General features: G+C 43.7%; 1 protein-coding gene and 1 long non-coding RNA gene across 3 annotated transcripts; one reads left to right on the top strand and one right to left on the bottom strand.

Annotated features, from left to right (window-relative positions):
- Positions 1–6: 6 nt before the first annotated feature.
- Positions 7–3,964, bottom strand: LOC119314347. The gene is made up of 2 exons (XR_005152272.1): positions 3,428–3,964; positions 7–746 (listed from the first exon to the last, which is right to left on the bottom strand). It is a non-coding gene; the product is annotated as an uncharacterized LOC119314347 (long non-coding RNA).
- A 16,779-nt stretch (positions 3,965–20,743) lies between these two features.
- Positions 20,744–24,883, top strand: LOC119314409 (disease resistance protein RPM1-like). 2 transcript variants are annotated; one of them, XM_037589122.1, is made up of 2 exons: positions 20,744–21,006; positions 21,941–24,883. In XM_037589122.1, the coding sequence occupies exon 2, from the start codon at positions 22,026–22,028 to the stop codon at positions 24,606–24,608; it is 2,583 nt and encodes an 860-aa protein (XP_037445019.1). In that variant the 5' UTR covers positions 20,744–21,006; positions 21,941–22,025; the 3' UTR covers positions 24,609–24,883. The 2 variants fall into 2 exon arrangements, with proteins under 2 accessions (XP_037445019.1, XP_037445020.1); XM_037589123.1 differs by having other exon boundaries at positions 21,938–24,883.
- Positions 24,884–25,417: the final 534 nt, after the last annotated feature.

Raw genomic sequence — 25,417 nt, 5'->3', positions numbered from 1 at the left:
AAGGTGTACACTGCGGACGCGTCCGCAAGTTTTGACTGCTTGCTATGGCTGGCGGGCACATGCGGACGTCCGCATCTTCATGTTTAGCTGATTTGCCTAATGCTAAGTACAATATGCTACTCCCTCCGTTCGGAATTAGATGTCGCGACTGCTGTACATTATGCATTTTGCAAACATGTCCTTATACTTTTGAATCATTTGAAAAAACGCCCCCGTCTCCTTCCTCACTACTCCACCGTCGCTCGCGCGTCGCCGGCTCCGGCCACCATCCCCCGTCTTCCTCCCCCGTTCTCCTCAGCACCCAGAGAGAGTCTCCGCGCGTCGCAGGACCCAGCCGCCTGTGCAGTAGATGCCCTGCGTCGTCGTGGAGGAGACGCGCAGGACCTTCACGGAGGCGCTTTGCGCCGCCGCCCAGCTGCGCAGCCGCCATGGCTGTGCCCTCGCCTACCTGAGCAGCGGGATTGCTCCTAAAGTTCTTCCTCTTCGTCACCTCCTTCTGAATCGTGCCAAGAAGCAGTAAATCGACGACTAGGTCCTCGGTATGGTCCGCCTTGGCCGCCGTCGCCGCGGACAATTTTGGACGCCGTCGCGGCGCTGGGTCTTCATCGCTGCTCTGGCCCAGGGTCTTCATCGCCGCGTTGGCCCTGCTCAACCTCTCCTCTCCGTGTTGGCCCTCCTCCGAAGGTCGCGCCCGCCCTCACCTCTGTTGCTGCTGGTATTCCCCGCCCCCGCCTCTGTTGTTGCTGCTGCTGAATTAAAGAGAACTTGATTGTAAAGCTGAATACTGGATTAAAGATCATGAATACTAAATACTTGAAAGAGTAGAAGCAAAACTGGATTGCTTAATTGCTGCTTGAAAGATCATGAATACTGAAAGTAGTTTGGTTCTGGAGTACTTGATGTTCTGTACTGAATACTGAATTAAAGAGAACTTAATTGCTGCTGGTATTCCTCCCCCTGTTTGATTGTAAAGCAAAACTGGATTAAACAGAACTTGAATACTGAGTGTTGCTGGTAACACAGTTACACTGAATACCCAATGAAGCTCAATACTGAATGCTGGAGTAGTTGCTGCTGCTGGTATTCACATGCACTTCCAGAAATTATTCAGTACAGAACAGTTTTATTCAGTACAGAACAGTTTTGTTCAGTATAGAATTTGGGAGTAGATGCAGATATGCTGTGAATGCAAAATAAGTGGAACATTTGGTGCCACTGTTCCTAGTCCACTACAATTCCTAGCATTTTGCTTCCAATGATGCAGATATGTTCTGAATGCAAAATAAGTGGAACATTTGATGCTCCTGATCGATGCTCTTGATTTGCTAGGAACAGTTTTATTCGGTGGAACATTTTGCTTCCAATGATGCAGATATGTCCTGAATGCCAAATGTCATTCCACTGTTCCACTTATCTAGGAATTGTAAAAGAAACAAAGCTTTTACATGTGTGAGAAACTTATTCCTGCGATCCAAGAGCGCTGGCCGGACAAAGATGAAGGACGGACAATCTATATCCAACAAGATAATGCCACACCACATATTCTTCCCGATGACCCGGTTTTCCGACAAATCATAGAACAGACTGATTTGGATATTAAGTTGCTTCAACAGCCTCCAAACAGTCCCGACATGAACATTCTTGATCTCTGCATATTCAGGTCTCTCCAGTTCCACACCGATAGCAGAGCACCTCAAAGCATCAGGGAACTGATAGAAGGTGTGGAGGAGGAATATCGAAACTACCCGGTTGATAAGCTAGCTAGAAGCTTCGTGACGCTGCAGTCATGCATCCGAGAGGTAATGAGAAACAAGGGAGCGATAAACTACTCGATCCCTCACATGAACAAGGAACACCGGCAGGCAGAAGGACGGTTCCTGTAGCTCTATCTATCGACCGTGAACTAGTTGAACAGACCATAGCCTTTATACAAGAGGGAGAAGCAATCTTAGCAGCAGAAAAAGAGCAAAAGCAGCAGGAAAAGAGCAGCAAGAAAAGAGCCGCAGCAGCCTTGAAGAAGCAGAAACATCCTTCGAATACCAGCAGCCTCCAAGCAGCAGGAATAGAGAACCAGGAGCCTTCAAGCAGCAGAAACACCCTTCGAGTACCAACAGTCTCCAAGAAGCAGGAAAAGAGCAGCAACAGCCTTCAAGCAGCAGGAATGACATTTGCAGCCAGGTGATTTTGGCAGAAGATTCAGATAAGTGGAACAGTGGAATGGTGGCATTTCTGAACTTTTTTAGACCATGGTTATGTGGCAGGGGGTGTGATTTTAGGTGTTTCTCCCTAGGAGGAGCTTTTTATGGTGAAATTTTTGAGCACTGGAGACACAGACTTCATTCATTTTTTTCTGAATTAAAAGTGTGTTTGTTGTACAGACTGAATTTGTTCATTCATGCACATTATAAACTACCCCCAGGAGTTTTTCTTTTGTCCCTGTGCTTTGTTGTTTGATATTGCTCGTCCCATATCCTCTGTAAGACCATAGCATGCTTGTTCTATTTTCTCAGTTAGCTTCGGGTATACTCCAATAATTTCAGTTAGCTTAGTTAACTCCCATATCCTCTGTAAGACCATAGCATGCACATTATAAAATTATTGGGATATTGCTCGTCCCATATCCTCTGTAAGACCATAGTACTTGGCTGTTATAATTGGGGTGTTATAATTGGCTGTCTAAGTATATGTACTCCAATAATTGGGGTGTCACTAATATAATTGGGGTGTTATAACTGGAGTATCTTGCTAGTTTCATTCTGGAGTAGCTGACTTTTTCCCTACCTTTTTTTGACAAGCTTGTCTGTCAAGAAAAGTACCCAGATATGGACTGGTACAAGGCCTACAAACAAACAACTAATCCCACAAGGCCTATTCTTTCATGCACACTGCATTGCTGAGGCTGGGGTCCAATGCAATGCTCTTGCATTGTTGGGAAAATTTGCTCTCTGCTTGCTTGATCCTGGCTCATTGTCACCCTGTCAGTCACAGACACCAACCAGTGGAACGGCCGAGTGCTGCTGCTGTACTAAGCATGCAGCAACTGAAGCAAAGCGGTTGGTTGCTGGAGGATCCCACAAGGCAGATCTCAGTCAGTCAGATCAGTGCAGCAAAAGTAGGAGCTGGGCAAAGGTTAGCATTGACCCAGGAATTCACGGGGGTTCAGTACTTCAGTTACCACCACCACCACATGGGCAGCAATTAGCAAAGCTTAACAGCAAGGCTAAAAATAATCAAGAACCTGGGCAAATGTATTCTTTCTTTCTTTCTTTTTTCCTAATCATAATCAAGAACCTGAATGCTGAGATCGATGGTTTCATTCAGAACATTGCCAGTTTGAAGACAGGAACATCAAAATTCAGAGTATCTCTTATGGTGCCACAAGATAAAAATTCAGAGTTCAAATAAAAATTCAGAATTCAGAGTATACCTTGACAGAGCAGGGGCATACACTGCTGCTTGCGGCTGAGGAAGAGGCCGAGCCACTTGAGTCGCATATCGACGTCCTCCTTGGTGAGCTTGTCGGTGTCGACCTACTCCATGGGCAGCTTGGTGAGCTGAGGCTGGTGTGGTACTTCTCCTTGAGCACCCAGTACCCGCCCTCCCACTGCAGTGCTGCTCCACCCGCGGCTCCAGCTGGACGGCCGAGGCCGACGGCGAGGCGGCCGCCTCCGACGGGGCGGAAACGCCATGGCCGCCGCTTGTGGGAAGGTTGCTGCCGGCGTCGTGTTGGTAGTGGTCTGGATCTGGCGCCTTCGGCCTCGCATCGACGGAATCCTTCGCCGGCTTGAACTCAAAGGTCCAACCTTTTTGCAAGTTCGCCGCGGGAAGGAGGAGAGGAGCGCGGCGAGGCCACCGAAGGTAGGGGAGGAGAGCGCGGAATCCATGGTGGGGGGGGGGGAGCGCGGCGGCGAGCCGGAGAACAGCACAGAGCGGACCGCGGTGGCCAGCCGGAGAAGAAAGTGAGGGCGAGGACCGCGGGTTTGGTCGGAAATAGATGAAGGGGGTTTTCGCAAAAAAGCAGTCGCGGCATCTAATTCCGAACGGAGGGAGTAGCTAGCTTTGTATATATCCTTTGTTGCGCTAGCTATACACGTTCGGATTTCATTGTGAATTTTGTTCCCAACACAACAGTTCAACCTCATGTACACATACAGGCTCATGAGGGGAAGTCCTATACGACGCTCTTTGCGTCAAAATGTTGGGGCTTCGCACAGAGCGTCTCAGTTTGCGGGCTTTGTGGGCCGGGTTTTTTTGACAATACCGAGTGGCTCCAAAAAAATGTGCACGCTCATGAGGAATCAAACCCACTATTCCGTACTAGAGAGAAGGCGATACAACCAACTGAGCTAGTGAGCATTGGTGATTATTTCACAAGACCAACTATTAAGAACCAAAGTCCAGCACAGATTCGAAGAATTTCTGAAATTATAGAAGCAATTTTTTCTAAGCAGCTACAATCATAAATGCTAAAAAATATTTTCTGAAAATCGTGAACAGTTTTATGAAATGGGAACATATTTTGTAATTCCAAAACAAAATTTAGAAAAGCGAACATTTTCTGAAACTCCAAAAAAATGGAAACATCAACATTTTAAGAAACTTATAAACAATTTCTGAAAATGGGAACAATTTAAGTTCCAAATAATTTTTAAATAAACTTCTGAATAATTTTTAAAATCAAAAACAAAATTTGAAAACATAAACATTTTTATACATTTGCAAACAATTTATGGAACACCTGCAAAGATGGAAACAAGAATATTTTTTAAACAACATGTGAATATTTTTGAAAGCACGAACATTTTTCAAAATTCCGAACAATTTTTGAAAAGTTGTAAACATTTTTAAGAAAAACATACCAAACAATTTTTAAAAACAAATTGTGAATATTTTTGAAAGCATGAACATTTGTCGACATTCTGAACAATTTACTAAAAGGTTGTAAACATTTTAAAGAATAACATAGCAAACAAATTTTTATAAACGAACATGTTTTGAAAATCACGAACAATTTTTGAAACATGAACATTTTTTGAACTCTTGAACATTTTTGAGACAAGGACAATTTTTGAAAATTGAGAACAAGTTTTGTAACATTAACATTTTGTAAAATTGTGAACAATTGTTTATAATGTGAATATTTTTTGAAATTATGAACATTTTTATGAAAGGTACAATCATTTTTTGAAAATCTTGGAAAATTTTCAGATTTATGAACAAAACAAAAAACACAACGATTTTAAAAATAAGTAAAAATAAAATTGAAGAAATAAAAATAAAATGAAAGGAAAGAAAACAAAAAACGAAATAGAAACAAAACAAAAGGAAAGAAAAGGGAAAAGGAGAGAAAAGAAGAAAAAACAGGAAAATGGAAAAAAAGGAAAAAAATACAAAACAAGAAAAAAAAACGATTCAGGAACCTTCTAGAAGTTTCCCAAAACCAGAAAAAAAAACCAGCTGAGAACCTTTAGAAGGTTCCCAAAACCGGGGACGATGAAGCCCTTAAACGGGCTGGCCCAGTTGAACAAATCGCTCGATCTCTTCTGCGCCAAGCCTCCACACCTTGACGCATCATGCGTCAAATAGGAAATTCCGCTCATGAGGACGTACACATTCAGATTATGTAGACAGTCGGGCCAAAGTGGTATTACAAAAGGAGCATGTTCAATCAAAAATTCATTTTGGCAAAAATATACCACATCGGGTCATCACCATGAAAAACCTTAATAACGTATAAGAACCAAAGGCCCGAGTGAGGGCCAACTCACAGTGTACAACATTTTTTTTGCCTGAATTCTTAATCGCGCAGCTGTGCCGGATGGACGTTGCGAGTGCATACGCGAGCTGTCCGATATATGCCCACCTGCTACACGACAAAACTGCTAAGAAAAAGGCCTCCTTCCTCCTCGCTATGTACCTGGCGTTGTCAGGTGGTGGATGGTCACTAAAGATTACCTGCATGCATGTGCTGATGTCTATTTCGTCTCAATTTTTTTAAAAGCTATAACCTTTGAACCGAGTGTCAAAATGAAAATCCGTTTTCACCATTTGGTTTCTTGCGACGAGATTTTCAAAACTAGATTCCATATGTATATGTTTCGATGAATTTTTTTAAAGCAACTTTGGTCTAATCAAGGCAATTTAAGTACTAAACAGAAGCAACTTCCTTGCATCATGTGTACTAGTGAATTTACCTATTAAGTATATCATAGACTACATAAAAACCATGTGGGGCAAATTTTCATCGCATGTAGGCAACTGAGCATCATTCGTAGGCAACTTTAAAATTACATGGAGGCAACCTTCAATACTAAAGAAGCAACTTGCGTTTAACATATATTATGCATATTTTGCATTCAACCTTCAGCGTGTGTGTGTTGGCTAGCCAGTTCGCGAGTGTTGGCTAGTTGAGAAAGTGGGGATAGATGAGAAGTTGCATACGGGGTGATGAGAATTTCATAGAGGACGGATCAGACAATTGCCCACAAAATTAAACAAGTTGTTCATAATTTTGGCACTAGTTGCCAGCAAAAACAATTTGAATCTCTGGATATAATAATGGAAAACACACATGAGTTGCTTGTTGAATACACTGGAGTTGCACAAAACACCCTAAAAGTTGCTAACTTTTTTGTGTGATACTCGAGTGCATAACGATCTTAAAGTTATTGTTCTTGTTTGCCTCCAATAGCCCCGTCAATGGTGAACTTAGACTTTTCCACATGTGGTTGCTTTTTTCTAGATACCAACTCAGAGTACACATGAGTTGTTTGGTGAGTGCACTGTAGTTGTATAAATACACCCCAAAAGTTGCTAACTTTTTTTGTGTACCGCTCGAGCGCATAACAATCTCAAAGTTTTCTACCACAACCAGCAAGTATTCTATCATAACTAGCTTCATCTCCATATTGATAGTGCTATAGGAAACTTACTTTCTGAGGTAGCCTGTCCTAAGTTGCCTATCATGATTAGTGAGTAGTCTAACCTTATCCTATGTTGTATAGAATACTTGTTCGATATGGTAAACAACTTAGTTTCATATATAGGCAACTTAGCAACATTGACAGGCAACTGAAATAATAATGGCAGTCAACTGAGCATCTCTGATAGGCAACTTCATAGTGTTTCTAAGCAACTTAGAAAAAAAGCAATGATAAGCAATGTCATAATATTGTAGTGAACTAATTACAAAGTTAGACAACAAAGAAGCAATGGTAGGTAACTAATTACCAATAGAAGGTAACTAGACATCAATGGTAGGTCAGTTTCATAGTATTGTAGGCAACTGGACATCAATGATAGCCAACTAAACATCCAGGGTAGGCAACTGAGCAGCTATGGTAGCCAAGTTGTGATAATGTTAGCAAAATTCATTGATACACGTAGTGCAATGAAGTTGCTTATATGTAGCACTAAAGGTGCCTCATATTTTGTGTATTTTTCTCATTTTTTACACTAACCAACCTAATAGGTAGTCATACTAGGAAAAAAATGAAGTTGCCTTCCTATAGCACTAAAGTTGCCTCCATCGGACCCAAAGTTGTCTCGAAAAAAAGTTCGACGAAACCTATCGATATGAGATCTAGTTTTGAAGAACTCGTCACGAGAAACCCGGATGTGAAAACGAAACTGAATTTGGACGCTTCAATCAAAAGTTACAGTTTTTTAATTTTTTTGAACACCCAAATAAATGAACATGCGGACAAGATTCCTTTTTTTGGTGGATCACATCAGGCGCGTCGGCTGCTCCTTCCATATTTGGAAGAGCGCTCGTTCCCACCAGCGGGCGCTCGGGCACCCGCTAGCCACGTCCTTTTTTTAGGCATAATTATACGATTCACCGACACTCATATGCACCACTTTGGGGAACTTGTGAAATTTAATACTTCCTCCGTCTCAACATTCTTGTCTTAGATTTGTCTAACTACGGATGTATCAACTCACGTTTTACGGATGTATCAACTCACGTTTTACGGATGTATCAAGTCACGTTTTAGTATTAGATTCATCCGTATTTAGACAAATCTAAGACACGAATTTTGGGACGGAGTGAGTATAAGGGTGAAGTATATGAAGGAAATATGCCCTAGAGGCAATAATAAAGTTATTATTTATTTTCTTATATCATGATAAATGTTTATTATTCATGCTAGAATTGTATTAACCGGAAACATAATACATGTGTGAATACATAGACAAACAGAGTGTCACTAGTATGCCTCTACTTGACTAGCTCGTTGATCAAAGATGGTTATGTTTCCTAACCATAGATATGAGTTGTCATTTGATTAACGGGATCACATCATTAGGAGAATGATGTGATTGACTTGACCCATTCCGTTAGCATAGCACTTGATCGTTTAGTTTGTTGCTATTGCTTTCTTCATGACTTATACATGTTCCTATGGCTATGAGATTATGCAACTCCCGTTTACCAGAGGAACACTTTGTGTGCTACCAAACGTCACAACGTAACTGGGTGATTATAAAGGTGCTCTACAGGTGTCTCTGAAGGTACTTGTTGGATTGACATATTTCGAGATTAGGATTTGTCACTTCGATTATCGGAGAGGTATCTCTGGACCCTTTCGGTAATGCACATCACTTAAGCCTTGCAAGCATTACAACCAATGAGTTAGTTGCGGGATGATGTATTACAGAACGAGTAAAGAGACTTGCCGGTAACGAGATTGAACTAGGTATTGGAATACCGACGATCGAATCTCGGGCAAGTAACATACCGATGACAAAGGGAACAACGGATGTTGTTATGCGGTTTGACCGATAAAGATCTTCGTAAAATATGTAGGAGCCAATATGAGCATCCAGGTTCCGCTATTGGTTATTGATCGGAGACGTGTCTCGCTCATGTCTACATAGTTCTCGAACCCATAGGGTCCGCACGCTTAAAGTTCGATGACGGTTATATTATGAGTTTATGTGTTTTGATGTACCGAAGGAGTTCGGAGTCCCGGATGAGATCGGGGACATGACGAGGAGTCTCGAAATGGTCGAGACGTAAAGATCGATATATTGGACGACTATATTCGGACTTCGGAAAGGTTCCGAGTGATTCGGGTATTTTTCGGAGTACCGGAGAGTTACGGGAATTCGCCGGGGAGTATATGGGCCTTATTGGGCCATACGGGAATAGAGGAGAGAGGCCAAAAGGAAGAAGGCCTGCGCCCCCCTCTGGTCCGAATTGGACTAGGGGTGCAGCCACCTTTTCCTTCTCCCTCTCCTCTTTCCTTCTCTCCTACTCCAACAAGGAAAGGAGGAGTCCTACTCCCGGTAGGAGTAGGACTCCCACCTTGGCGCGCCCTTCTCCTAGGCCGGCCGCCTCCCCCCTTGCTCCTTTATATACAGGGGCAGGGGGGCACCTCTAGACACACAAGTTGATCTTCGTGATCGTTCCTTAGCCGTGTGCGGTGCCCCCCTCCACCATATTCCACCTCGGTCATATCGTAGCGGTGCTTAGGCGAAGCCCAGCGTCGGTAGCAACATCATCACCATCACCATGCCGTCGTGCTGACGGAACTCTCCCATGAAGCTCTGCTCGATCGGAGTTCGCGAGACGTCATCGAGCTGAACGTGTGCTGAACTCGGAGGTGCCGTGCGTTCGGTACTTGGATCGGTCGGATCGTGAAGACGTACGACTACATCAACCCGTTGTGTTAACGCTTCCGCTTTCGGTCTACGAGGATACGTAGACAACACTCTCCCCTCTCGTTGCTATGCATCACCATGATTTTGAGTGTGCATAGGAAATTTTTTGAAATTACTACGTTCCCCATCAATATAGTCAACATTCTTGTGAAGTTATTTCTAGAAGATGAGATGTATAACTGTTGGAGACAACTACATATAAAACTAGTTTGAATCTCATCTAGAAAGAACTTCACAAATTTTTAGGACAGTCGCGTGGTGGTGCTTTATGTAATGGTTATGAACTGTAAAAAGACGCAGGTAATGGTGTGCCTTTGCACTGCCGGTATAACAAAACCAAGTTATTTGTCTGTAATTGGTTGATGGAATGCCTTTCACACATCCTTTCATGTTAAGCCAATAACTGTAAGTAGTGTTGTATCAATTATTCTTTTGCTGCTTGTTCACTTGAACATAGAGCAATGGCGCTCTGTGGTGTTTTCTTCCCATGCTTGTTTGGTGTTTATGTAATTGTTATGATCTGGAAATAAATTTCTCGCGGTGTCTGGTTTAGTTTAGTTTATGTCACAAGCTCTGCTTCTGTATCCAAGGTTGGCAAATTCTTTGTATAATAATTGGACTAAATTTGATTATTGCCTGTCTATTGACATATGCAAGAATGGTAAAACTATAGTGCTAGTGCATAGCTGTAGTGCAGTTCTTTCTCAAGATATAGAAATATAACAGCTGAAACCTAAAAGTTGAACAACTGTAGGCTGTAGCCATGGGTTGTGTACAGTCTAATTTCTTCAATTGGGTCATGATATGAGACTTTGTACCGAACACATAAGCAAAGTTATAAGGCTAGATTTATCATTAAAAGTGCATTCATTATGAATTACTACTTTTATTTTTGGGTTAATTATCCTTTTGCCCTCAGTGGTGTCCATGTGCTCAGTTTTGCCCTCAGATGCGATTTGTCCTCAGTATTGCCCCTAGTCCGAGCACAACAACTATGACGAGGCCAAATGACCATATTTGAGTCCATTCCGTCCGCCAGCGTTAGTGGTTGTGGGTCCGGAGCTTACACGTGGGACCGCGTGGACGTGGGTCCGGAGCTGACATGTAGGCCCGTGCAACTAAATCCCCAAATCATTGGCAACCCATCCGCCCGGTCGGCTGTCCTGCGCCGCCGCCGCCGCCACCTGCGCTGCGGCCAGCACCTGCCCCGCCACCAGCTGCACGGCCTGCTCTGCCGCTACCTCCCTGCGCCTATGCTCCACGGCTACCTGTGACGCCCACCACCTTCCTGCGACGCCACGGGTGGGGCGCCCGCCACCTGCTCGATCCGCGGCGCGGCCTCCTTCCGTGCGCCCGGCCGGAGCGCTCAAAGGTGAGGGGCTGCTGGAGCTATTTAAACTAGGAGGAAGAACCTTAGGGCGAAATGGTGAGCAGCGGCGACCCCGGAGTATTTGGCGAGGCAGGCATCGGGCCGGAGATCCGCCGCGTCCACGACTGGGTTCTCGAGGGGTAAGTCTCGCCTCTTATTTAGATTGAGCTTAGTTGTGCATTTGAACACTCGATTCGAGTAGGTTTGCCCAATTAGTGTGCTGATTGCGTCTTTGTTTTTCGCCGGTTAGGATGGAGTTGCGGTTTGCTTTCATGGTGCACATTAGAAGGGACCGGTACATGTTCGATGCAAAGGATAAGAAGAAATACCAAGGAGGTTTTGATTATCGGTTGCCAATGGCTAGTAATTGGAGTTTCAGACAATTTGGGGAGGTAATTTGTAGCCAATATCCTTGGGGTTTGCTTGATGAAGTGGTATACAAATACTATGATGGGGAAAAGAATTGGGTGACAGTTAGTAATGATGAAGAGCTAGCTACCATGTTTGTTAGGAATAAAGAGAAAGATAATTTTCATGTGAGGCTGCAAGTTGATGTGCTTGAGCAGGCATTTGGACCTAGGATGGCGGGTGCAACATCTCAGGGAGAACCAAGTCGTCGTAATGGCATCTCTAGCCAGAATAGTTCAGTTGGTGCACGGCGACGTGGTGGCTCGACAAGTGTGGGCAACAGCGGTAGGGTCCCCCTTGAAGCGGAGCCTAATGGCTACAATTCTAGGGTTGATGAAGAGAAGCTATATTCTGATGTTATTCGGAATTTACGACGGGCACCTCGAACTGAAAATCAAGATGAGGCTCACAATGCAGTCCATGTGGATGATGATGCGATGGATGAGGACGAAGACCTTGCAGCTGTTGAATGGGACCCTTTGAACCCTCATATGGAAGAAGGTACAATTTTTGCATCCATGAATGAGTGTAGAAATGCACTTGTGACATACTGCATCAAGGTAGAACGTACTTTTAAAGTTGACAAGAGTGATCAAGTACGTTACAGAGTGCACTGTCCGACTGAAGGTTGTCCATGGAGTCTGCTTGCATCTAAAATGCGGAATAACACTAATGTTCAGGTCAAAGTGAACCCTTTTAAGCATACATGCCAGGAATCAACCCTTAGGAAGGATACAATCAGTAGAGCCAAGTCAAGATGGGTGGCAGAAGAAGTCAAGAAGTGGGTGAAAGAAAACCAGCAAGTGGGTCCAAAGGAATTGCAGAAGAACATCAAAGATAAGTTCAAGATAGATTTACCATACATGAGGTTGTTCAATGGTAAACAACATGCTATGGATTCTATTTATGGTAACTGGCAGGAAAGTTTTCAATTGTTGTATTCATTCAAAGGTGAAGTGGGGAGGACAAGCTCAGGTAGTATTGTAGATATTGATCACCACACCGTGGAGTACACATTCAGGGGAGTGACAAAGACCAAGGAATGTTTTAGGAGGGTTTTTGTCTGCTTTGAGGCTTGTCGCCGGGGTTTTTTGGCAGGCTGCAGGCCTTATTTGGCTATTGATGCCACTTTTCTCACAGGGAGGTTTAAAGGACAGTTAGTAGCAGCTTGTGCAGTTGATGCACATAGTTTTGTATTTCCAGTTGCCTATGGTGTGCTGGAGACAGAGTCTGACGAGAGCTGGACTTGGTTTTTGCATAATCTCCGCCGGGCTATTGCACATCCCAATGGGTTGGTCATTCATACAGATGCCTGCAAAGGTTTAGAAGTGGCCGTGGATAATGTGTTCCCTGGAGTAGAGCATAGGGAATGCATGCGTCACCTTGCTGTAAATTTCATGAAGAAATTCAAAGGAAAGGTGTATACCGACAATTTATGGCCAACATCTTTGACATGCAGTGTGAAGAAGCACAACTACCACTTGAGGCAGTTATACATGAATCCCAAAGTGAAAGAATACTTGGAAACACACCACTCCAAGTTATGGACCAGAAGCCAATTCAGTGAAGTGAGCAAAGTTGACTATGTGCACAATAATCTAGCAGAGTCTTTCAACTCAATGATCCGGAAACTAAAGGGTCATTATGTGGTGGATTTGCTTGATAGGATAAGGATAGAATACATGCAGAAATTTCATTATCGTGCAGGAATAGCCGAGGCAAAATTCATGGGCCATATTATCATCCCTGCCGTGATGAATGAACTGAAGCAGAAGACAACAGGCTTGGAAATGAACATGACTCTTTGCTCGGGTACCACAGCAGAGATATCATATTTGGATAAAGAGAAGAGGGAATGGAGATATCCAGTGGATTTAGAAGCTAGAACTTAAAGTTGTAGGCAATGGCAGATAACTGGGTTGCCATGCATTCATGCCTTGTTTTTCATCACTTTTCTCCCAGGTCCAGCAGGGAACATACATCAGTATGTGCATGATTACTACTCTGTTGCAAGGTTCAAAGCCACATATGCTTATGCCTTGCCTGCTATGGAGGGAAAACAACAATGGGACATGATGGACCCTGGATTCAAGCTTTGCGCTCCAATTCTGAAGAGAGCAGCAGGTAGACCAAGGAAGAGTCAAATCAGACCTCGCAGCGAAGGAGCTGGACTTGGAGCGAGGAAGCGTAAGTGCACAAGGTGTGGTGGGTCTGGTCATTTTGCTAAGTATTGTGATAACACAGTAGATCCAGCGTTCAGAGAGAGTTTCGATGAAGGCTTCGATGAAAATGTTGGTCAGCAGCTGGTTGCCTCAACAAATGATGAAAATGATGGTCAATAGCCGGTTGCATCAGATGAGGATTTTGAGAAGGTTACAAATGATGATGGTCAACAACCGCATGATTTTGACGATGATCCAAAATATCCTCCAAATAATGATTCAAGTGAGGCTCCAAATGGTGATCCAAGTGAGGCTCTAAATGGTGATCATGGTGATTCAAGTGAGGCTCCAAATGATGATCCAAGTGAGGCTCTAAATGGTGATCATGGTGATCCAAGTGAGGCTCCAAATGATGATCCAAGTGAGGCTCCAAATGATGACCAACCTTCTGTTGTTGTGAGTTCTGCTAGGTATGTAAATCTTGCAATGGTCAAATACTACTGTACATCTATCACTTGACATGATCTCATTACCGTTTATGTTTTGCACAGCTCTATGGTAGGTTTGAAGAAGACGCGCAACGTATCGACAACCAAGAGAAGAAGAGAAGAAACAATGAGCACAAGGTGCACGAGGAGCAAAGTGATGGCAAGAAGCTCAAGGAACAGACAGAAGCCCCAACGCTATCTATGAATAATTATGAAACATTATGAATAAAGGATGATGTTGTATTATGAAACATTTATCACTTGACATGTTGTATTTCTGTTGGATGATGTTGTGGTGAGCACATGGTTTGACATGATAGAAGTATGTTAGAAGTATGTTAGACATGATGTTTGAATGAGCACATGGTTTTTTCCTTTTTTGATTTTTTTAAAATTTGTTTTGCTCATTTGAATTCTGGCCAAACTTAACTTTGACCAAGATTTAAACAAGTGTAAAACATCAAAATGAAAAACTAAGCCTGGATACTTCTTAGTCAATCCAAAATGAAGTTGTGGTGAGCTTTTTGAAATTTTCATGAAAAATGTGCTAAAAAGAGGGGTCCAAAGGTAGGGTAAACGACCTCATTTCGAAGCAAAAAAAATTTCGACCTTGTTTAAATCAGCCAAATAACTTTCCTACACATATATTCTATATGTACAGACTATGTGCGCTGGTTTTTCCATTTTTTTTGATTTTTTTAAATTTGTTTTGCTCATTTGAATTCTGGTCAAACTTAACTTTGACCAAGATTTAAACAAGTGTAAAACATCAAAATGAAAAACTAAGCCTGGATCTTTCTTAGTCACTCCAAAATGAAGTTGTGGTTAGTTTTTTGAAATTTTCATGTTCATTTTCCTAAAACACTTCTCTTCACTTCAAACAAGAGAGTTTGAGATACTCGAGATATCATATAATACACATGAACTTATCATTTAAATGTATGTAAAGCTTGTTTATCAACTTAAATCGTTAGTATATGACATAAGAAGACTATGTGCGCAGGTTTTTTATTTTTTTGATTTTTATTTAATTTATTATGCTCATTTGAAATCTGGTCAAACATAGCTTTGACTGCTCCAAACCCCTCCCAAACCCCGCTAACCCTAGCGCTGAATAAGGACCGTTCATCTAACCCTAGCGGCGATCAAGGGTCGTCGATCTAACCCTTCTAGAAGGAATCTGCGGGGAGGAGGGGGGCGATCCGCGAGATACAACCTGATTGGCTGGGAGACCCATTGTTTTTTTAACAAATACCGGGCGCGTTGGATGGACTGTTGGGCCGTCTCGTGCTCTGGGCCTGAGACCGCAGTAAATAGCCCGTCTCAGCCTTTTCAGGCCTTGCATGCATGGAGGCGACGACGTGGGTTTGCATGCACGGGAGGCGACGACGTGCATGCATGCGAGCGAGGCGAGCGAGGCGCGCTAGGTGAGCTAGGCTAGCGAGGCGAGCTAGGTGGTTCAGTGCAGTGGTTCAGGGCAGCGATTCACATGCACCGCCCGGTCAAAGAGCTATGCAGTGATTCAGATGCACGCACGCGTCCCATGCATCGTTTTGTGCAAAAATTTAAGTGTGCAAAACGTAACGGATACACACACGCGTCCGGATTCACACACGCACCGTTCTCATCCTTTCTCTCTTCCTCTCCCACGCACAGGCCTATAAATGGGGTGCCTCTCTTCCTCTCCCACCCACAAGCCAGATCCAATCCTCTCCAACTTCAAACACCCAAGCGACCGAGCCCTCCCCAAGCGAGACCAAGTGAAGATGCAGTTCAACGGGCCGACCTTCAACCGTCCGCCTGTCGTGCCGGAGCTGCGCTACCCACCGGGCGTGCTCGTGGAGAGGGAGCTCCGTGTGTGGGCTATTTCAAGGTGGAGGGGTTCCGTCGAACTCACCCGCGCCTTCCTCAGAGCCGGCTATGCCCACCTCCCACGGGGCTCTCCGAGGATGTTCACCCTCAACGAGGTTCGTGACCGCGGCGGCATCCTCCTACTGCTCACGGTCACCTTCACCAACCCGTTTGACGCGCGCGAGCTCCTCGGCCAAGTCTTTTGGTGCGGCTGCGAGGCCATCTTCTTCACCGTCTACAACATCTACACCAACTACGAACGCATCTTCCCCGCTCCAGGCCAGATGCACTCCCTTCCCTACAACGAGGAGGAGGAGGTGTGAAGATGAAGACGGTGTTCAAGGGGCACGCACGGCCAAGGTGGAAGAAGAAGGTCAAGCCCGGAGTCAAGCTCGTCATGTTTCGTTTTTTATTTTGTTGCTTTTCTATGTCGTGTCGTGTCGTGTCATGTTTCATCATGTGTCTGTGAACTGTGAACTTATTTAAGTTATTGCAATGGTACGGTGTGTTCCATCTTATCTTATGTGTGTTAAAAAATGTCCGTGCCCAAACATATCATTTCTTCCCTAAACAAGTCATGAAGTTCGAGAACTTGTGGTTTTCATTAATGAAAATCGGAGGGGGTGAGAAGCCCTCTGTTTCATTCAAACAAAAAGTCATGAACTAACATGCAAATTTATTCCCTTTAAATCCTAAACCAAGTGCCACTCTATCCCTAGACCAAGTGCCACTCTGACCAAAATCATGTGGTAGTGCAACATACATTTTCAACCTTCCAACCCTCCAAAATTTAAGTGCAAAACAATGGAAAAACACTCTCACGCGTGTCCAAACATTCACGGTCTCACTATTTTTTATTTTTTTTCAAAATCTCACTATGTATACCTTCCTTCCCTAACCATGTCAAAGTCTTGCCATCTGTCCTAGCAGTTACCAGCGCAGCCCTAAACACCACAAACCCACGCGGTCCTGGGTTCGAGTCCCTAGCCACACCAATTTTTTGTGCATTTTCCACCCTTCATTTTTTAGACAAATTATGTTTTTCTCAATGTAATGCCCTTAAAAATTGTTCATTTATTTTGGCACCTGGCGTAAACCTCTACCAGAGCTGAGGCACATTTTCCATGACATTTTGGTCTTTGATTTAAATCACGGTGTATTTGAATTGGATTAATTAACAGTTGCAAAAAATTTCTAACCTTAATTGTTTGGCTCCGGAATAATTCAATTAGCTTCCACAAAAAGTTCCAGCATTATGATTTACTGCCTAAATTAAATCAGAATAGAAAACAGAAAAATACGCAAGAGAACCCCCGAATGGGCCTAATTGGATGCAGTTGGCCCATTAGTCTAGCCTGCACTTCGGTCTACGCTCTGAATTTGGCCCAATAGCAACCTTTTTTTGGACAGAAAGGGTTTCTGAATTCCTAATTTCTTCTCTTTTTTCCAACATATTTAAATGTTGGTCACTTCTTCTCTTTTTGTTTCAACATTTAAACAACCTTTAAACAACTACTTTAACCAACATTTAAACTAGGTGAATTTCTCAAACATTTTCAAGATTACAAATTCCTCCATAATTCATGCCTTTCCATACATTTTCAACATTACAACCAGTGCGATTACCATACCTACAAATGCCCAAAAGTATTTGCAAATGGGTATTGGTAGTGCTTGATCTTCAAGCTTCCTAACCTTCTTCTTCAACATCCTAAGCTCAACAATTAGCTCTCTGTCAGTACGTGCTTCGCCCTCCATCCCTTCTTCCGGAGCTCCTGGTGCGGCCACTGCCGTTCGTGGCAGCATGCGCAACCATTCTTCATGCTCTTCTTGCAGTTCATTCATCAGAGTCTTGGCCAGAGCATCGACCCAAAGAAAGAAGCATGTCACCTGCATGAACACCAAACAGATCAACCCATTGCTCAAAGATCCCGACCACGAAAATGGTGCAATTGCCCCGATTCTTACCCCATTCTCGCTGCACACGTAGAACGGACGATTCTGGTTCCTCGGTGTCTGAGAAACCCTCCGATCAACGCCCGCCCGGCACCGCGGACAGACGAAGACAGGCATGTCCACACGCGCCCGGCTCTGCATCCGCGAGGTGGCGCGGGAGCTTGAGGAAGACATGGAGCTCGGAGCCGAAGGGATCTCAACGCCGCCGCGCCCTCCACTGCTAGCTTCCCACCGCCGCGCCCTCCACAGCTAGCTTCCCGCCGCCGTGCTCTCTCTCTCTCTTGCCGTGGTCACTGCCGTGCTCTCTGTCGCCGTGGTCACCGCCGCTGTCGCCCGCTTATATAGCACACCCGCCAACGGCTCTCTGCTCAACGGCTCTCTGCTGGGTCCCACAAGCCACGCGTGCAACGGTCTGAATAAAATTGGCCGTTTCTGTCGCCTGGTCCCACCTGTAAGGGCCGAGTCAAAAGGTTGACCTGACGGAGACGGCGGAGTTCACGGAACGAGTCGGTGCGCACGGACTAGGAGCAAAACTAAGCACAATTCGCATCTGAGGGCAAAACTGAGCACATGGACACCACTGAGGGCAAAAGGATAATTAACCCTTTATTTTTAGTAACATGATGATTGAAGGAGTGCTCAGAGCTTTGTTTTTTATGCCATGCAGTGTAAAAAAGATGACATCTATTTTGTACTGAAGGGGAGTTTTAATTAGTAAGACCCCTTGCTTGAGGATTCTACATGATAGTTTGATTAAATTCAATTAGTTGGTGACTAGCGAGCTCATACATTTCTGAAAGATATGCCTATGAGCTAACCTGATGCTTCTGCTTTTCTACTCCACATGAGCCCATCATATGTCCATGATAATGAAGAATATTTCAAAATTTCAATTAAATTCATAAGCTAAATGGTTTAGCATTTGCCTCTGAAGTAGGGGTTTGAACAATTGGTCTTTTAGCTTCTAGTGAGAGAAGATGGCGAAGATACTCGAGAATGTGCTAACGGTAGAAGTTGAAAGTGTGCCACTATATCACAAATTACCTATTGATAATCTCTGTTTCCATTGCTGTTTTTTCCAACAATATCGAGATGATTCAACTTTGTTTTTTTAGTACAATCTCCTTATGGCGGAGTTAATATTTACTGTTTGAATCATTATAAGTTGTGAGGTTGCATAACTTCAACGTCTTTCCATGGATGAATAGTACAAATGGTTTGACTGATGACACTGATTGTTCCACAGGTACCTAGATTTGTACTCTGGTTGCCGAGATGCAGGAAATGGCTTCTTCCATGTAGGTTCTTCCCTTTTGTATGCTTCACCCGAAGATCAACCCTCTATATTGCGTGCGTGCGTGTGAGTCTGCATGTGCGCGCGCGTGTGTGTACGCGCGCGCGTGTGTGTGTGTGTGCGCGTGCCTGCCTCTTCTCTCTGTTTCCATTTGATTATGTTCCGTGTTGTATTTGGAACACACTTGCCTTCCTGGAGCTATTTGTTACTGCATAGCAAGCGTTTCGACCAGCAATGGCAGCAGTGCTTTATCATGCATGCATGTTTCAAATGTTCTGTACTGATATATTGACCGAACACCAGAGAGGAAAGATAGGGTATGTCGACACAAGTATTGCGAGTTTACTCCATGGAGACCACCGGCTAGGTCCTCCTCTTCCTTCCTCAGTAGTTTATGTCCTTCAATTTCCTCTTCAAATTATTTCTGGTTATACAGTTGCTGACATTATTCATGCTGATCAATTTCTGTATCGGTTGATCAATTGTTAAGTATAAAAAAGATGTGAGTCACCAACATAATCAGCTTCCTCCCTGGCGGCATTCTGACACGATCAGGAGATTGCTTTGTTCGTCCAACTCAAGCTGGCAGCATCTCAGCTTCTCATTCTTACCCGATTTCCATTGGCCACGCTGGGGAGATGTTGCTGACTCAAGCCACGAGCAAGGCATCTTGTTTGGCAGCGCTTCAGGTTATTCTTTCACGCTTGCCCTGGTGTCAACTTGTTTGGACCACGCTTCAGCCAAAAGAGTTAATAGTAAATATTGAAGTTGCTTGTTTGACTCAGGTCAATCCAGCATTAGTTACTGACCGCTCTGTCATCATCAGCATCATAAACTATTGCATTAGAAGATTTCAGATCGGTACAGTCATGTGATATTGTGAAGTGAGTTCAGTAAAGCACTTTGTTCTTCCCAGTTTAGTGGGGGTATTGCTACTTTGGCTGAATTGATTAAAATTTGTCTGCAATACATTTGAAACTCTATCATCTACGGTTAATTTCAAGAAAGTCTCACCTTAGTCCGTTAAATTGTTTAAAGTCACCTTTTGTCTTTCTCTTATATGTAGTAAACAGTGATGAATGGTAATGTAATCTCTGATATGCTGTTTATAGTTTGCAATTAATTAAATAATATTCTCCTATAGGCAATCATGCATCTTACCCTTTTTTTTTGCTGTTCATAATTACTAAGCTAATTTCTCACATGTTTGAGGTAATTTGCTGTAGTAACCTACTATGTCTGCTGTGATCGGTATTAGATTCTGCATAGTACAGTCCGAGCACCTATCACTTCTGAGCTATTTGAGGTTAGTCATCTGCATATCTCAGGAGTAAGAGAAAATGCTTAAAATTGGTGCCCCAAGAACAGTGTCAAGTAGGTAGTACATTGTAGATTGTCAACGCGCCAGAGAAAAAATGAAAAAGGAAATCAGACAGGAAGAATCAAATCCTTCTTTACCAAAAGAAAGGAAGCTGAAGTGTAAAGCTAGCAGCACCCCATTCATATGATGCAGCAACAAGCAAAGAAGGTGCCTTCGCCCTTGCTCCTCTTCATTACCTTTTCTTGTGAGGATGGTACTGGAATAGCAGCAAAGAATCTTGTCCAGTTCTCTTCTTCAATGAAATGAGCTTCGGGTCAGTCGGAGCTTCTCCCAGCTCGTTCTATCCCATCCCCAAAACCCTCCACGTGCTGCTGCCAAACACGCTCTTGTCCCAGTCTAGAGCACAGGCCCCTGTGCGTCCTCCTCATCTCGCCAGAAGAATTGCCGGTGGCGCCTTGTCCACTGCACAGCTTTCTGTGCCTCCTGCACTGGTACGTTGAGCGCTCCTTGTAGTACGCTGTGTTCCTCATGCCTGCTGTGCCGTTTCGTTATTCAGCGAATTCAGCACGTAGGTTAGGTGCACCTGTAGGTACCCTGTTGTCATGTTAGCCATCCAAATGTTTTGGAATATTTATTTTTTGGGATCACCACAACAAGATGTGGATACAAAATAAGTACCAAATCACCCTTTGGGCCCTGTTCGGTTCACAGGTTTCCTATAGGAATAGTACAGTTTTGATTTCCTACGAACACGTTCGGGATAAAGGAATGAACTGTATCCTTTCTTCAGGAAAGGGAAGCTTTCCGACGTTTTTTTATAGGAAACAACACATTCACCAAGATCGGAGGGAAAGCCTAATTCTATGTTTTGGCATCCCGTAGGTTTCCCCTTTCGACTCCACTCTATTCCTATGACTTCTTGCATTCCTTTGTTTTGCTGTCCTACGTTCCGAACAGAGCCTTGAAACTGTTGTTCAGATTTGATTTCTTAGTCTTAATCTTAATCTTAATCTTACCCTTTTACCCCTAAACTCAGGGTACTCCTTGGATTTTTTATGTGGTGCCTCTCTTGGAGTACCGTTTAATATCATACATCAGATTTTACAAAAATGGTGATGCTATCGGCATTCCAGTGTACGGTAAAAGACCTTGTACCAATGAGGAACTTATTAATTTAAACTTGAGCATTCCACTTTCAATACAATGTGATTAATTAGATCGACACTCTCCTGAATATGTTGCAACCAAATAGACAGTGACTAGCGGTTTCCTTTTAGTAGCATCGTGTGCATCCTGTTACACTCGACCCCTTGTTTCATTCGGTCTTGGTGACCATCAGGCAACTTATATATTTTGTTTTGTCAGGCAACCATCACGCTAGTCCAGTCTGAAATCAATCTAATTTGTTTCCATTTCCTTTAGCAGATTCAGTGAGCAAGTATGGAACTGGTACTCAAAATTGCAGCTTTATTTTGCTGAAATATTGAAGAGATACACTGCATGGTGAGAAATGGCGGAGTCTGCTCTGCTTCTTGTCATACAAAAGATCGGCACAGCCCTGGCAGCAGAAACGTTCAACTTCACTATACCATTACTTGCAAGGAAATCTGCTGCCGTGGCAGCACTGCCAAATGACATGAAAATGATAAGGAATCAACTTGAGCTTATACGCGCGTTTCTTGAGGATACTGGCAGGAAAGGCTGCACTGATCGAGTCATAGAAGCATGGACATGGCAAGCACGAAAATTGGCCTATGATATGGAAGACATTGTGGATCAGTTTATCTATGTCGTTGGTAAACACAATGTGCAGGAAGGATCATGGTGGTGTTGTATGAAGAAAATTGCCAAAAAACCTCAATCTTTGTTTACATTAGATCAGATTGCTACTGCAATTGGTGGAATAAAGCAACAGCTTAGAGAGCTCAAAGAAAATAAAGACTGGACTCAGCCAATAGGTGGTGTGCGTAATGATATTCTTGCAACGGAATATGACAGTCATTATGTTCCTGGACAAGATTACTCGATTGCTGATGATGAGCTTGTAGGAATTGATAAAGATCGAAAAATCTGGATCAAGTCATTGCTTCTTGAAGGTGGTCCTGGACGGCGGCTCATTGCTCTGTGGGGTATGGGAGGAATTGGAAAAAGCACTCTAGTCAACAATTTGTACAAAAGTGAGGCATCCAAGTTTGATTGCCATGCATGGGTTTCTGTGTCCCAGTCATATATACTGGAGGATATTTGGAGAAACATGTTGAGAGGACTCCGTAAAAATTTCAAGGAAGAATCTGATGCTTCTAATATGAACAGTACTGTAGAGAAAGTGGAAAAGATGAGCAGTGAAGAACTGCAGGCTGAATTGAAGCAAATCCTGGGGGGAAAGCGGTACTTGATCGTACTGGATGATGTCTGGAGACCTCAACATCTTCAGGAAATTCAACAGGTTCTTATCGATAATGGCTTGGGAAGCAGAGCAATAACCACGACAAGAAGTGAGGAAGTTGCTGAAGTGGCTGAAGTGGCTGAGGCTGGCTGTAAAATCAAAGTAGAGCCTCTAGATGCTGATGATGCATGGCGTCTGTTTTGCAGGAAAGCTTTCCCAAGGTTTGAAAACAACATCTGCCCAACAGAGCTAGTCCAGTGTGGTAAGGACATTGTGAATAAATGTGGCGGTTTGCCGCTAGCGCTAGTGGCAATAGGGAGCATATTGTCCCTTAAAGTGCGCAATGTTAGAGTGTGGAGGCTATTCTATGAGCAGCTTAATTGGGAGCTGCACAACAATGAGAACCTGTCCCATGTGGAGAAAATACTAAACCTCAGCTACAAGTATTTGCCCAACCATTTGAAGAGTTGTTTCTTGTATTGTGCAATGTTCCCAGAAGACTATTGGATCCAAAGAAAAAGATTGATTAGATTGTGGATCTCAGAAGGGTTTGTTCCACAAGCAGGAGCGTTGTTCTTGGAAGAAGTTGCTGAAGGTTATCTGGAAGAACTCGTCCAACGAAGCATGCTTCATGTTGTAGAGAGGAACTCATCTGGTAGGCTTCGGCGTGTCCAGATGCATGATATTGTGCGCGAACTAGCCATTTCCCAGTCTAAAAAGGAGTGTTTCAGTACAACTTATGATGACACTCATGTGAGAGACCAACATGTGGGGTTGGATTCTCGTCGTGTGTCGGTGCTGCGATGCAAAAATGGCCTTGGATCAAGCATACATCCAGCAGCCAGGCTTCGCTCCTTGATAGCATTTGACAGCACCGTGAGATCATCAGCTCCATTGTTTCCCTCGGAATCTAAGTACATTGCTGTGTTGGAATTATCAGGCTTGCCTATTGACACTATTCCAGATTCAGTTGGGGAGCTTTTCAATATCAAGTATTTGGGCCTTGATCGCACCAATGTGAAGAAACTCCCAAGTTCTGTTACCAAGCTTCACAATTTAGAGACATTGAGTATTCGAGATGGACAGTGCCTGAGTTTGCCTCGAGGGTCCCAGAGACTCAAGAGACTGCGACACATACTTATCTACAAAATGCTGGATAAAACATGGAGTAGGTTTAGAAGTCATGAATCTATGGTGCCATTTGAGGGCATGTGGGATTTGCAGGAGTTGCAATCTCTGCATACAGTTGGAGCCAATAAGGTTTTTGTTGCAAAACTAGGGAATTTGTCTCAGATGAGGTTCCTTCTCATTACTGAGGTGAAGAGCAGTTACTGTCCACAATTGTGTGACTCTATATCAAAGCTACGCCACCTTTCAAGATTAGAATTAAGAGCCAGTTACTGTGAGGAAGTGCTACAGCTGGATAATTTGACACTGCCAAAGCGTCTCGACAAGCTCACTTTGGTAGGGGGATTGTCCCAAGGCTTTCTGGAATCTCCATTTTTCTCGAAGCATGGAGATGAACTTGTTCGACTAGAGCTGTATTATTCCCAGCTCGTGGTTGATCCAACGCCATGCCTCTACAGGTTGGCGAAATTGAGCCGTATTGTTCTCCGAAGTGCGTATATTGGACAGGCACGACCCGTGGTTGCAAATGCTTCGGAAATATCTAAACTGAGAGACGAGCTCCCTGCAGACTCGACTTGAGGGAGCTATTGATAAAGATTGACGTCATACCAGATAATGTCCTATCTACCCTTTATGTATTAATATGTCTTTGTTCAGTTATCTCAGCAACCGGTGGCTTGTACAATAATGCATGGGACTGGCATTGATGCTGCTATCCCATCTTGGTTTATCCCTGTTTACATTTGCTGACATACGTTCAGCCACGTACCGTGTGATGTAATAATTTAGTAAGGCAAAAGTGATGCGTGCATTTGAAATTTTGGCTCCTCCAGGGCCATGGAAATTCGGAGTTCCATAGGGATAGTTTTATCTGTCCTGTTATGTGTTGTTGATATTTTCTTAGATCTGATTCTGGCTAATCAATCATGAATCTCGAATTGTATCTCCCTGATGGTGATATGTGTTACTGCACAGAACCCAAGCAGGGTTGGGGCAATGCTAGCTTGCTACAGGGATACTTTTATTTTTAGTTCGAGATGCGGTGAAGGATTTGATTAGTTGGGTACCATTTAAAATGATCTTGTGAGTTTTCTGAAGAATCACTTGTTCCTGGCCAAAAAAAAGAAAAAGAAAGTGGAACTGTTTGGGTGTTGTGATCAGGAGAGGGATAGGGGGTCAGGGACAGACGAGACTTGCCTGCTCCCCCGCCGTGTGCCCATCCGTACTCCCGTCTACATGGCTTGATTTGATTGAAACAAAATAAAGACTGGTCCCACCCCCTTAAAATCAGAGAGAGGGAGGGGGTGATGATTAGATTAGAAAGAAAAAAGGAAAAAAGACAGCCGTAGGATGAAGTGGGAGCACGGATGGGTGCACAGGAAGGGAGC

The sequence above is a fragment of the Triticum dicoccoides genome, chromosome 6A, assembly GCF_002162155.2.
Source record: "Triticum dicoccoides isolate Atlit2015 ecotype Zavitan chromosome 6A, WEW_v2.0, whole genome shotgun sequence".
NCBI lineage: Eukaryota > Viridiplantae > Streptophyta > Magnoliopsida > Poales > Poaceae > Triticum > Triticum dicoccoides.
Note: the sequence above shows the minus strand (reverse complement) of the source record. Positions and strands in the feature narration are given on the sequence as shown.